This window comes from Drosophila montana, unplaced genomic scaffold, assembly GCF_035044405.1.
Source record: "Drosophila montana isolate Dmon_TW-CO22-7 unplaced genomic scaffold, ASM3504440v1 contig_3218_1, whole genome shotgun sequence".
NCBI lineage: Eukaryota > Metazoa > Arthropoda > Insecta > Diptera > Drosophilidae > Drosophila > Drosophila montana.
This window is the reverse complement of record NW_026998098.1, coordinates 795,893-810,313: the sequence shown is the minus strand read 5'-3', so window position 1 is coordinate 810,313 and position 14,421 is coordinate 795,893. Positions and strand designations below refer to the sequence as shown.

General features: G+C 38.8%; 2 protein-coding genes across 5 annotated transcripts in view; one reads left to right on the top strand and one right to left on the bottom strand.

The window, feature by feature from the left end:
* LOC135433727 (uncharacterized) overlaps positions 1 to 14,421 on the top strand; it is a 127,710-nt gene that overhangs the window by 32,345 nt on the left and 80,944 nt on the right. The gene's annotated exons all lie outside the window — the stretch shown is intronic.
* Positions 47 to 3,731, bottom strand: LOC135433501 (dentin sialophosphoprotein-like). 2 transcript variants are annotated; one of them, XR_010437101.1, is made up of 8 exons: positions 3,575 to 3,731; positions 3,359 to 3,516; positions 3,107 to 3,288; positions 2,566 to 3,043; positions 2,202 to 2,367; positions 1,994 to 2,136; positions 328 to 1,935; positions 47 to 268 (listed from the first exon to the last, which is right to left on the bottom strand). XR_010437101.1 is itself a non-coding variant. In XM_064689612.1 (7 exons), the coding sequence occupies exons 1-7, from the start codon at positions 3,625 to 3,627 to the stop codon at positions 389 to 391; spliced, it is 2,727 nt and encodes a 908-aa protein (XP_064545682.1). In that variant the 5' UTR covers positions 3,628 to 3,731; the 3' UTR covers positions 47 to 388. The 2 variants fall into 2 exon arrangements, 1 of the variants encoding a protein (XP_064545682.1); XM_064689612.1 differs by having other exon boundaries at positions 47 to 1,935.

Genomic DNA, 14,421 nt, shown 5'->3' with positions numbered 1-14,421 from the left:
ATTTATCTGAGGGCTATATTATGGCCAGGTTATAAATATATAAATATTTTTTTTAAAACATTTTTTTGTTTATTTTCTTTTTGGGATTGTTCTATAAAAGGTAATACAAAAAAGGTAATACAGTGCTTAAGGCCATGAAAATCGCGTAAAAGGGCGTTTGAATCAACGCGGTGCTCACTGTAGTAAATCTCACTATTTTGCGCTTGTGCATGACAACTATCCCAGCTTCCGGTTCAACGAGAGCCATGTTCCTTGTCTCTGGCTCAGGCTGAAAGAAAAATCATTTACTTTTTATTCTGTTCTCAATATAGACATCGGTTTTTATGCCTTTAGTTTTCTCCAAATTGGTAGTTTCTTCACTCGAACCATATATATATTATAACCACCATTACATATCTTTATCAGTCCCACCAATTATCTCCTTATCACTTGAACCAATTGCCACGTTATTGACATCTTTATCACTCGAACCAATTATCTCAGTGCAATCCTTATCAGTCGAACCAATTGCCTCCTTATCTTTTTCAATCGAACCAATTATATCTTTGGTGCAATCCTTATCAATCAAACCAACTGTTTCCTTATTATCTTTATCGATTGAACCAATTATCTCAGTGCAATCCTTATCAGTCGAACCAATTGCCTCCTTATCTTTTTCAATCGAACCAATTATATCTTTGGTGCAATCCTTATCAGTCAAACCAACTGTCTCCTTATTATCCGTATTAATTGAACCAATTATCTCTTTAGTGATCTCCTTATCACTCGAAACATTCGCATCCTCAGTGTTATCTTTATCACTCGAGCTTAATAACTCTCTTTTGCAATCATTAATGATCGAACCAATCAAATCTTTAGTGAAATCCTTATCAGTCAATCCAGTTACCTGTATAGTGCAATCTTTATCACCCGATTCAATTGCCTCCTTCATGTTATCGTTGTCAATCGAACCAGTTATTTCTTTATTGCAATCCCTATCAGCCGAACCAATTAAGTCTGTAGTGATATCCTTATCAGTCGAACCAATAACCTGCTTGGGGCAATCCTTTTCAGCCGATCCAATTGCCTCATTTGTGTTATTTATATCAGTCGAGCCAATTATCTCTTTAGTGCAAACCTTATCAGCCGAACCAATTGCCTCCTCTGTGTTAACTTTATCAGCCGAACCAATTGACTCTATAGTAATATCCTTATCAGTCGAACCAGTTATTTCTTTAGTGCAGTCCATATCAGCCGAACCAATTGCCTCCTCTGTGTTAACTTTATCAGCCGAACCAATTGACTCTATAGTAATATCCTTATCAGTCGAACCAGTTATTTCTTTAGTGCAGTCCATATCAGCCGAACCAATTGCCTCCTCTGTGTTAACTTTATCAGCCGAACCAATTGACTCTATAGTAATATCCTTATCAGTCGAACCAGTTATTTCTTTAGTGCAGTCCATATCAGCCGAACCAATTGACTCTTTAGTGATATCCTTATCGGTCGAACCAATTGCCTCCTTTGAAGTGTCTTTATCAGTCGAAGCCATTAACTCTTTAGTGCAATCCTTATCGGACGAACCAACTACCTCTTTAGTGATATCCTTATCATTTAAGCCAATTGCTTCCTTATTCGTATCATTTGAATCACTTTCTTCTTTTTTGTTATCCTTATCACCTGAACCACTTGCCTCCATTTTGTTATCTATTTCATTCGAACAAATTATTTCCTTATTGATCTCCTTATCACTGTTATCCTTCTCAGTCGAACCATTTGCCCCGTTTTTGTTATCATTGTCACCTCCACCAGCTGCACAACTTGCCTCCTTAAGAACTTCGCTAATAGATTCGGCAACGTAATCGAGATTTTTCGTGTTCAATCCGCAGATATTAATGCGTCCCGATCGAAGCAAATAAATATGCTTATCTCTGATCAGTTTTTCACAATGTTCCGCTGATAAACAAATTGATGCTCAAAAGGGTTATTGTCTTTAAAAAATAAATCCACTTACGTTGTAGACCCAACATTGAGAACATTCCACGCTGTTTTACAATGTGATCCCATGTACCGGGTGTTTCCAGCTCTGTGAGTTTTTCGGCTAATTCTCTCCGCATTGTCTTCACACGATCAGTCATTTCGGTTAAATATTTCAACCTAAATACAGGGAGACACTAACTAAATAATATCCTTTTTTATCTAGTGTTTTAAGTATCGCTTACCAATTATGTTTATTGTCCTCGTTCGTCAACAGCTTTGCAACTATACGACTGCCGAACGCGGGTGGATTTGAATAGTTATACCGAATAAGATTTGTTAACTGGGAGGCTACAGCTGTGGCATGTTTTGCATCTTTCAACACGACTACCAGATTGCCGATTCGCTCATCTAATTTCAATGAAAATCAGAAACCCATGAACACTTTAACAGAAAATGAAATTCACAAAGGCTTGTTCAGACTAAGGAGAACTGAATTCACCTGTTCTATTGGGTACAAAATCTTGGTATAGCAAATAAAACCCCTTGTATAATTTAGACAACAAAAGAAAAAAAAAAGTTCTGAACGAGCCTTTAAAACGCACTCACTGTATAAGCCCATGCTTTTGGAAAAAGATTGTGCTATTAATGTTTCCATGCCCTCTTTGACAAAGTATCGAACTGCCCAGGCATCGCGATCCGGATCCCCACTTGCAAATCCTTGATATGCAACATCAAAGAATGGGAACAGTTTACGCTGTTTTATAACTTCGGCAATTTGCTTCCATTGTTTTTTTGTGGGATCCATGCCCGTGGGATTGTGAGCCGAGGCTTGAAATATAACTATGGCTCCTTCTGGGGCTTCGCTGAGTGCCGCCAAAAGCTTTGAGATGTCAATTTTACGTTTTTTGGCATTCCAGTAGGGATAATGTTTGAAGTGCTTGAATCCAGATGCCTTAAAGATCGTAGAGTGATTATCCCAACTGGGCTGGGGTATGTAACAAGTGCGTCGCTTCATAAGTTGGCTCATGAACTCAGCAGCTAATCGAATGGCACCGGTGCCTGAAAGAGTTTGAGCTGCCACAATCTGATGGTGGAAAAAATTCCATTGTGATGAATTGGAAGAATTTCTATTAATCAGAATGCTTACTCGGTTTTCTTCAATTGCCTTGCAGTCCTTCCCTAAAATGAGTTCGGTCGCTGCCTTTGTAAACTCTGCATTGCCCAGTATGGGTAGATATTCATGATTCATGTTGGGGTCTTTAACTATTTCCAATTCACACTTTTTAACAACTGGCAAAACGAAAGGCTTGTTTTCTTCAGTCCGATACGCTGCCAAATAAGTGATTAAGATTCTCAATTGCGTTTCAGTATTAACTGAATGGGATTTGAGTCTACCTACCGCCAACTCCTAAATTGACTTTTTTCTCGTGCTTGTCCTCCAAAAAGAGCTTTGTCAAATGAAAAACCTCAATGGGTGGCACCGCCTTAATGTCGGCGAAGACAGATTTCTGGCCCTCATCTGATCCGCTGTACTCACGGCTGGAGAACTTAAGAAAACTGGGAATAGTTTGATATTTAAAAGGATTTCTACGTGTTGCTTAGAATGCATTTTTACCTGTTTTTCGATGCAAATAAATGGCTGGGATATCTAAGCATAACGAATACCATTAAGTAAAATTTAAAAATTTGGATTCTAACGTGAAGAAAATTTTGATTGTTTTTCGAATGAAAGATATATCGATGTGTTTTAGAAACCTATTCAGAGTTGTTTATGGAAAGTAAATCGCGTGCGTGGAACTTCGCCAGCATATACAAAACTAGAAAACCAGAAAACTGCGCCAATTAATCTTGTCTTTTTCAATGGCCTGCATTCTTAAGAAGATTTGTGGACTGCGCAATGAATGGCGTAGATGTTAGCATCAATCAGTTTAAGTGATTGTAAATTTGAGATGTATTTAACAGCCCGCGTCCCGCTTTGGATTTATTTGCCAACGATTTTAGTTTGCTTATGGCCCAGGAACTTGAATATGACCGCAGCAAATCGCTGCCTTGTTTGTCTTATATATACCGGACTCTGCCACAACAACAACAGTAGCTACAATAACAATAACATCAAGAACAACAACAACACAATTTGAATGTTTTCATTGCAAGTTGCGTAGCTGCTGCTGCTGCTGTGGCTTGCGTTATCTTCATTGTTTGGATTTCAGAGCTTCGCATGGCAGCCATATCAGCCAGGCCAACTATTTGATGGTTGCGTTGGGGTCAGCAAGGCGGAAGTAAGCCAACGCCAGGCAGCAAACGTTTTTGAGCTACATTCAAGTTGCCGTCGCGCCTGTCGATCTGGGTCATAAACTTAGTTAATTGCTAGGCCAACTCTGATTTCATTGCACTGATTAATTGCAAATATTTTTCTTTTAATTGTGGACAAAAATGGCCGAATATGGACATTTTCTGTATAAGTAAAAATCTAACAAAGGAAATGGGAATAGAATTAATTTTTAATGCAAGTTTAAATTATTTACTGCATTTATCTTTTTTTCTTTTATAATATCTTATCAAGAACAATCAAACCTCTATCTTTATTGCTGCAAAAGTCGAATACCTTAACAGAATCTTAAGAATTTTCCTTCAATTTTTTTTTTTAATTCTCAAGTGGTTATAGCTTTGCAACGCCAACTAGGGCTAGAAAGTCTAGAGTCGGTAACAAAGTCTGCTTGTAATAGAGACAGGGGGTTCTTGAAATAGCTATATAGACAGCCTGCTTACTTTTGGTGTTAGAAACAACATTGGCCCGTAGCTATAGGCATAATGTGATGTTTTGGGAGACTAAAATTTATGCTCTTTAATTGAGATTATATCATACCGTCTTTTTGAAATTTATCTCGCTTAATTCTATATCAATCAACTTCGTATAACTGACCAAAGATCTCGACTAGAAAACTTGACATACCAAATGATTTGGACTTGATCTAATTAAAAGTAAGCTTTTTTGCTTATGAATAACAATGTCAATGTTATATAACAACAAAAACAAAGCAAAAATTAATAGAAAAAATAATATATTTGTGGATTTGTAATGACATACAATTCAGAAGGGAACACTTTTATATTCAAGTAAATTTACGTTTCTGTCTAATTGCATTCCCAAATCAATTTAAGTTACTTGTGAGTGCATTCGTGCATTGCCATCAATGCGGGTTGCTTGCTTTACATTTTAGAGTAGTCATAAAGCCTGAACCAGAAGTTTTGGGGAAGGCAACTATTTCTATGTATCCCGGATAACCTATCAAATGTTTTGCCAGCTTGTTTAACAAGCCTGGCGAGAGTTACATATAAACTTACACTGTGAACAGTTATAGCTACAGCTCTGCTCTGTCCTGGCAATCCCCGCTTGACCTTATCCATAAAACACTCGTAACCCGTTTCCGCTGCACATTTGCACACACAATCAAGGCGACCGCAGCGGTGAGGCATGCTTAATGGCCTTGCATTGCGGATGGAGGAGGAAGCCATTTTTATACATTTTATGCACACACGCACACAAACATGGTTAACGCCAGCGTAGCTATCAGCTTTTTGTCGTCCTTGCTCATCAATTGGCGCAGAGACGCTGCTGCTGCGCCTGCAATTTATTTTTTATGCATGAAGTGTAAATTAAAATTAAATTGACTGTGCGAAGCTCACGTTAGAAACGTTTTTTTTTTTTGCCGTTGCGTGCCACGCGGCGTATGAATAATAAAAAATGGCCACGCCAGCAGCAACTTAAAGTTTGCCAATGACCGCCACTCGCTGCGTGCCGGCCGCTCTTACCATTTATTTATTATCACATATTCATTCGGCCCTTTTATTTTGTGTTTTTAATTAAGTTATAAAATATTAATTTGTTCAGTTGTTTTTATGGCTGTTGCATCGTTGTTGCCGCTGCCGCCGCTGCCGTTGGTGCTGTTGCTGCGGTTGACATGCATTTTGCGGTCTCGTAGTGCTGCAGCTCTGTGGCAATTTGGTGCCTCCATCTTCCCTACATCAACGTTGCCCGCTGTGCTCAGTGCCAGTGACACTGTCAGCGGCAGACGAGGCAGCGGCTCAGGTTTATGTGCGTTCCAGAGTCGTCGAGAATCCAACGTATTGAATATCGCTGTCGCTCTGCTCTATATAACTTTGCTTTCAGCTTCCTTTTATCCCTCTCGCAGGCTGCTGCTGCGCCTGCTGCTGGCATTTTACGCGTCATTTAACCCATTCAATTTGGGTTTCAAATGCAACAAATTCTCACAATTCTTTGCGCCACCTGCCTCGAAGCAGCTGCCGTCTCTGTAAACTAGATTGGCAAGGGTTGAACTTGGCAACGTTTGTTGCTGGCCTTTTGCAGTGGAAAACTAAGTACTTTGTGATTCTATCCGCAGAGTTATGTTAAATTCATAAAAGGTTTACAGTGAAATTTGTTCGGTTCTTAATGCTGATCGACTGAATTACATATATTTATAACCCAGAGTGAGAGACTTGTCCTCCTCTCTTCTGTCTGACTTCTAGTTGCTTATGATGTAAAATACTTATACTTTTAGCTCTCCTTTTATTCTTTTCTGTTTGCCATTTTACTTATAGCTTCATAGTAGCAGCTTCTCGTTATATCTGTTTCCCATCATTGTTCCATCAATACATATCCAGTAGTTCATGAAGCCTTGGCATAAACCACTTGCCAGTCGGGCTTATCTATCTGTCTTCATGCAGTTATTCATTGACAACTTTATAATGCTTTGTATCTGTTAATCCCGCATCACCATCTTCCGCCACATCATGCATGCGCTTCCGTTTCTTTCTTTCCATTTTTTAATCTTGCAATTCCACAACCTAACCCAACTTTCATTGTGCTGGCGCTAGCTGCTGCGGACTGTAACATGACAGCTGTCATATGTTGCTATTCCATATCACATTTTATAGCATAGTTTTTTTTTCTTCCGCATTCCGTTTCTATCTGAGCTTTGTTTTGTGCCGTTACGCTTTATTATCAATTTCTTCTTCTATTCGTATCACAACATTTTTACGCACAGCACGTGCTGTGACTGCGGCTCTCTCTCTCTCTCTCAGCAAGACGAGAGCTTTCGCTCTCACTTTTGCGCACTTCAGCCTTTTTTTTTGTACTGTGTCCAGCTCTCTCTCATGTTCTCTCTATTTGGCTTGTTCTCTTTGGCTGATTGGAAGTTAAAACTTTTGCTGTGTGCGCGTGTAGATAATATATTTTCATTTCTTTTTTGCCATTTTCATTGTTTCTGTTTTGCTCTGTTTCACATTTCAGCTGTGCCACATTTGGCCCATGACTTTGGCAGCGTGCGGAACTCCTTTCGCACGGAAACTAAAGCCTGCATTTAAAAATAAATTATTGTGCCAGCGCACACACGCACACACATACACAGATAGTTGGAGACCCTTTATTTTAGTCATAGTTTCAAGCACCTCTTGAGCGTACATTGAACTGCTGACCCAAACACCTGTCTAGATTGCGGGCTGCGATTGTGTTTCGGTTCTTGGGGGTCGTCAGTTGACTAGTATTTTCGTCATTCTTTAAAAATAGTTTGTGTTCCGCTGCGGGGTACGGCATGTGCTTTATTTTATTACTCTATTTAGGAAAATGTGGGGATGTGATTTAGTGCGGAAAATTAAAAGGGTTTACGGCTTTATGGATAAGTGGTTGTAGGGCAAATAATAGGCAGATCCGCTTTGAGGACACTGTGCAATTATTTTCATGAGTCAATAAAGTACAAGGCTTTTGTTGACGTCTTGTATTCTTTTGAGTGCCTTTCTTTCTGACTAAATCTACAGAAACGCAGCACACATTAAACTAATAGGTAAATATGTATGGGAATTATAGTTTTTCAATATTCACTTCAAGCATATTTTTAATTTTAGGCAAAGTTTTAAAACAACAAATTTTAAAAACGTTTGCTTTAAATATTGTTTCTAGGATCAACATACCGCAAAAACATTTATTTGTTGGATCTGTTAGTTGGGCACGTTTTTAAAAATACAAAACATAAACATAATCAATACCTGCCAGCTGCACACGTTGAAAATTGAGGTCAATCAACAGCCAGAAAAATTGCAATAACAACAGCAACAACAAGGACAACGGTCTGAAATAATGATGAAATCGATGGTAGACCAATATCATTATGATCATCATCGACATTATTGTCATCATCGTCGTCCTGAAATAATGACATATTCCTGGCTCACGTTTCTCGTCCATCGTCGCAGAGCCGAGCAGCTCATTAATGTTTTTGTCCGCCATTTAGTCTGCATCTTTCTCTCTTGCCGTCCCTTTCCGTTTCGCAGAGATCCGCATCCTTTTGCACCTTTCTGCGCTATGGTAACGTCAAGTACTTCAATTATTTGCTGTGCTTTCAGTTCTGCCATTGAATAGAATTTTACGCCCATTGTTTGGTCAGCCATCGTCGTCGTGGGCGGCGCTATTGTTCAACGCTAATTAAAAGAATATTTCAGCAGATGTTTGCGGTTGTTCCCCGTTTTGCACAGGTATTATTATTTTTTTTTTTGGTATCGACTGCAGCTCCATTGTGTAGCCTAATGCCAAAGGTGAACGATGTATTTCTGGTTTGCACGTACGATTTCGGCCATTTTAGCTAATTGAATATGCATTTTAATGACATATAATTTTTGCATGTGCTCCTTAACTAACGCCGTGTTGGACCATTTAAATGAACCCGAATGACCTTTGGGTGGTGTAAAGTTTTGAGCTTAAAAATGGTTTCGTTCGTTTTGCTTTTTGAGTTGCCATTCTGCGCGTTGGCCCAGAAAATGTATTTTTATAGGCATTTGCAAAAAGTGCTTTTCAAAGCAATGTTGAAAAAAAAAAAAAATAAAAAAACAAATAAGTAGAAGTAGAATATAACAAAATCGGCGGTTTTTAAATGGTTCAGCCCTCCGCCTACTGTGCAAGTCCGCCCGTTGGTGTCTTTGACAGTTAACGAAGTGTAAATATTTGTAAAAATGGGCCTGATATCCTTAGCACTTGGCTGCATCTCATGTCGACGCCCCCGTGTTGATATATTTGTAATTGGTTTTCTCTGTGAGAATAAACAAGTACTCTTAATGTATGTCTGATGGGGCACTGGGAATGTCGGAAGAGATTTGTCGACCAGAAGAACAATGGCAAGAATAATAAAAACAGACGCTTTAAGTTTTTAAGTAGCTCTAGATTGAAGTATTAACTGAAAGCGTATGAATGGGCATTACCCATTTGAAATGTTTCCTCCTTTATAAAAAATTATTTTAATACGTTCTGATCCTCCGATAAGCGTGTTAATTTAAGAATTAGAAACAGGCGCATTTAAATCAGCGTGATAACCTGGCGTATGCGTAATTTGGCTTGTTCTGCGGCGCAGACCATAAAACCGCAAGACAACCTGCAATGGGCGCACGGCTAGACAATTTAACACGGCGGAACGCCCCCAACACCAGGGCCATCCACTTGCCGACATAAGCATTTTGTAATTTCAATATAATTTTGTAGCCAAACGTATTAAGTGTACGACGCATTGCGCTTGTGGTATTTTGTGTTTGTGTGTGTGTCGGTGTGTATGTGTGCTACAGCTGCTTTTGTTTGCTAATATAATATTTTGTAGCATACTTTAGGAGCGGCAACAGAAGCAGCTGCAAAAGGGCGGCGGTCGACTGGTATTTTTCTACTTAAGAGTATTTTGTGCTTAGCTCTGCAGTTCAGTCAACTTTTGCTTGGATACCTGTGCAAAGAACTGTGTCTAGACGAAACACACGTATCACACACATGCACAAACACAACCACACGCACACGCCCATAGATATACACATAAAGAAAAACCAGAAGAAAAATGTTTAATATGATAAACGCAGCAAAACCCCTTTGGAATCTTTTGTGGCTTTGCTTACCATTGCCGCGTTGCTTTGGTAATCTAACAACAAACATTAAAACGATAACAAATTTTCTATGCTACCGTTTTAAGATTACAAATGACGACACATAACCCGTGGCCATGGCAGCGACCACAGAGAAATACGAGTAGCATCCCACAGTCAGAGAAGCAGCAGTCAGAGAAACAGCAGAGAACTTCAAACAGTTGCAATTATATAATGAGTACAGAGTTTGCCCGCTAAGCTACCAACATGTGTTTCATAGGGTACATAGTGTGTGTGTGTGTGTTTGTGCGGGTATGTTTGTGCGTGTGTATTTGTGTTTAATATGTTTGTATGCTTAATTTCTAAAGTGGGCTGCTTGAAACCAAATATGACTATGTTGCCATTCAGTATTGTACTCCAATTATATATTATTTTTCATATTAATAATCAATGCAGAATATAAAATTTTATTCATTTCAGCTGTCAATATTCGTGTGTAAACAAATGTTAATTATTTTATAAAACAATTTTGCGATTAGTCTATTATTATTTCAAAATTATAAGTGCCTCATTTTCATTTTCTAGTATTTCAACCTTTTTGCAAATACCATTTATATCTGCGTGCAGCTTGCTATTTTGATAAATAGGTTTTAATAATAATTTGTTAAATTAATCATGACTCTATTTTTAACACTTTCTTGGGGGACATCTAGAACACAGCATATATTTGAATGCTGGGATTGTCTGGAATGGAGTCCATTTAGGAATATAATTGTTTCATTAAATGTGTAACGCATAGAATTAGAACTCTCCGATCATCTTCTTTTTCTCGGTCAGCATCAAAAGCCAAGTTGATATAGCCATGTCCGCCTGCCCGTCCTTCCGCCTGTCCGCCAATCCGCCTGTCCGTTCGTCTGTCTGTTTCCATGTCAAGTCCGTCTTTCTGTTGCAAGCAGCACAATTCTCGGAACTGATAGGATCATATCACTGTCTCATTTAGCTGCCATAGGAACGGTCGGTTGAAAAGTGGGTTCTTGTTTGTTTTTTCTCTTGTACTCAAGTAACATTTATATATATATAATTATTATTTGTTCGAGTATAAATTTAACAAATAACTGCCAGCCGTATAAATATATAATTGCCCATTAAAGTCCGAAAGCAGTTGAGTTTGCCAGCAGATCAATAAATAGAGCTAAACATAGGAGCTGAGCCAGGTGAGTAAATATAGGAGCTGAGCTTCAGTTGAAGCGAAAGTTAATACGAAAATAAGAAAGCAGAAAGAATTGGAATAAATTGAGTTAGCCAAGGAGATGCATGTTAGTTCGACGTGTAGGCGATTCAATAAGGTCTGCAAGGTGAGTACACAAATTTATTCTTTATATTTTGTGTACATTTTATGTATATTCTATTATTATTATGTGCAGATATTCAATTATTTTATTTTCATTTTGTAAATCAAACCAAAAACGATTAATAAGCCCAAATCATATTTGTAAAAATACATTAATATGAATGTATGTACTAAAATATTTCTATAGATATATGCATGTATCTATATATTTGGAGTGTTGGCCTAGAAATGTCGGCCGATTGCATTATAAGAAGATTTGAATGGCACATTATGCGATGTAACCTTATGTTTTATTGGAAAACTCTTGATTGATTCTTATAAAGGGGCATTGCCCATGTTTCCATGTTTCCATTTCCAAAAAGAAGATACATGAATATATATATGTATACTTCTTTAAAAATACCGATTCTGTTTGGTAATCATAAAATGCTTTTTAGGTCTTTAATTTCAGTTTCACTTCTTTGCCTGATTTCTTGGCTAATAACTTTTGCTGCATCCCTCGCATCTCATGTGGGTATGTTTGCTTTTTTAGTTTATCAGACATTTCCTGCGGCGCTTTTTGAGGGTTTTGGTTGGATCGGTGAATGGGCGTTTGGGGCGCATAAACTTTTGCAACTATCGGAAGTCGTTAACGCTTTCGCACACAAGCAGCAGGAGGAGCAGGAGCAGCAGCAGCAGCTGAGCGACTCTCAGATCTGCCACGCCCACATTAATGGGCACAGCGACCGTCAGTGCTATATCCTATTCATACTGTATGTATGTGTCTTAGTCACTCACACAGAGACATACACACACGCTCGCACACCCACACAGAAATCAGTTGGTGCCTGGACTGCACAGAGAGCTGCCATGTTTGATTTCTCGCTTTATATGTAGGCTAACTTGTGTTTGCCGCTGTCACACAGTTGTGGCACATACCCAAACTGCCCGCCTACCCACCCCAGATGCCAGCGCACGCCCACAAATGTTGGCACATTAATTAATTGAAATGCTGCCGGCCATGGTGAGCGGACACTGTTTTTTGGGGGGCGAGCGGCAGACTGCGAAGTCGTGTGTTTTGCACGCTTGTTAGTTTAACTAGCGCCTGGCAATTAAACGAAAATTAATTATGCTACCTAACAGGGCAGCAGCCCAGAGGCAAAAACACATTGGCCTTGAACTTAGCAACGGCAGCGCATTTAAACGTGGCCTTTAAGCTGGCGAGTGCTTCAAACCAAGGCTACCAAGCCACTGTCCGCCCATCGGAACGGGAAGCCAATCAGCTGTCATTTTTTCGTTGTCTAGGCCAACGGAAATGTGCAACCAGCATGTCCTCTCCTTATATCTCCCTGCCAGCCACATCTCGTGTTTCCTTCCCTAGCTGTTTCCCTTGGCTTGGTCGGCTAATGCCTGCTTAACTTTGACTTTGGTGACAGCGCGGCTTTAATCAATGCCACGTTCTTCCGGGGCCAGGCAACTGCCTCCAATACAAGGTTAATATTGTGCTTGCCCCAGCGCCACATAGTTTCCTAGTTTCAAGTGGTGCCACAATTCATAATCCTTCGCTGGCGCAACGCGCGAATCATTTTTCATTTTTCACGTAGACTGCCATCAATCAATTTCATGCTCCTTGGAGATGTAAAACTGCTTAAGTTACGTTGTACTTACATTTCACTTGAAAGACTTCAATGAAAATAAAGTTCTGCAATTCGTATACCCTGAGTCTATTATAAAGGCTGTTGGAATTAGTAGATTCCAAGAGTTAGAGGCAAAAAAATTCTTTTCCTATATTTTTTAATTTTAAAGTATAAACTTATGCTGACAAATACATTTTTCTTATATATAGTTTTGACTCAATATTTATATAAAATGTCCCATACTCTCTCGTCCGCTCTAATGCTTTTTCTCTAGGGTATCTCCCAGTCTGCTTTTTTTTTAATTTGTTTTGCCATAGTCTACTTTTCATCTTTTTTATTTTAAAAAATTTGGTTTGTGTGTGGGCTTGGTCAACTAGTAAACGCTGGGCAAGCACCATCGCGTTTTGATGCTCTGCATTGAAAAATTAAATGGATATGCTGCGTGTATACTGAACTATACCAAGCTTAAGTTGCAAAATTTAACTAGAAAAATTATCAAGTTCTCAGCATCAATAGCCTTTATCTATTCCTAAACCATTTAAAAAGCAGAGCCAAAATAATGTTTTCATATAAAATTGATTAGATGTTAACCTTTATTTCAAAGCAAGTTTTGCAAACGAAAGAGCATTCACTTTTTTCATAGCCACAATTACGTCTTTTACTTTATTACGTTCTCCATTTTCAAGCTTTTGCGTTTGTCGTTACGTTTCGTTAGACCCAAATGCAAAAAAAAAAAGTGTTTATTTTTTTTGCTTTGGCCCTGTAGACTTTGCCTCTTGGCCTGGTCAATGCTTGGCTGGGATTATTATTATAATGTTCGTCTTTTTTCTCTGGCTGGCTTGTCCGGTGCATTGGCTTCACATTTTGGTGATTTATGTGCCGTCAGGCCGTGTCATGAGCCCAATTAACATTTGGGCTAAAAATTTTCAGCTTGACATGATTTTCTTTTTGTTGCACGGATCTTTGACAGCAGCTAATTTGATTGCAAAGTCTCGACCAATGCACCTTAATGTAATTTCCCCAATTTTGTTTCATATTCCCAGACGACCATTTTCACTTATGACTATTTTGTAAAACTAGTAAATACTTAGTATAAAAGCTTTGCGATATTTCTATAACTGGTTAAAAGAGAAATGACACTATCTTACACATATATTTAGTCTCGCGTCTAGGATATCTCTAAGCCTAATACATTAAGCAATTTAATTTCCTTTTTTTCTTGTTGATTTGAGCAATTAACAGTCTTTATGCTGAGTGATACGTCTCTCAGAAATCAATTAGCTCAGCTCTAATGAGCGTCTTTTCAATGTATTCCCAGGTGTGGATTCGCTTGTCTTTCAAGTTATGCACCTGGACTGCCAACAATAGCAAGGATAATATGTGCATACTTAACAAACGTTAAGAGCTCTGCGTACATAACAAAGTATGCTGGTAGTAGGAGGGATGACGGGGGCTTGTATTGCCGCCCACCATCGCTATCATGCGTTTATGTTTAATCTGCTGTTAAGCCGATGCCAATGCCAGCTTTTGTTCCTCGACTCGAGTCGACTTTGGCAATTTAGTTTATTTATAGCTACCAAAATATGAGCACCAAAGTTACAAACA

Excerpts from the sequence above, each read along its gene's own strand:
- LOC135433501 (XM_064689612.1), bottom strand. The coding sequence starts at position 3,627 with ATGGTATTCGTTATGCTTAGATATCCCAGCCATTTATTTGCATCGAAA. Across the intron at positions 3,517-3,574 it reads TTATTTGCATCGAAAAACAG|TTTTCTTAAGTTCTCCAGCC; the intron begins GTAAAAATGCAT and ends AACTATTCCCAG. Across the intron at positions 2,137-2,201 it reads GAGGACAATAAACATAATTG|GTTGAAATATTTAACCGAAA; the intron begins GTAAGCGATACT and ends CCCTGTATTTAG.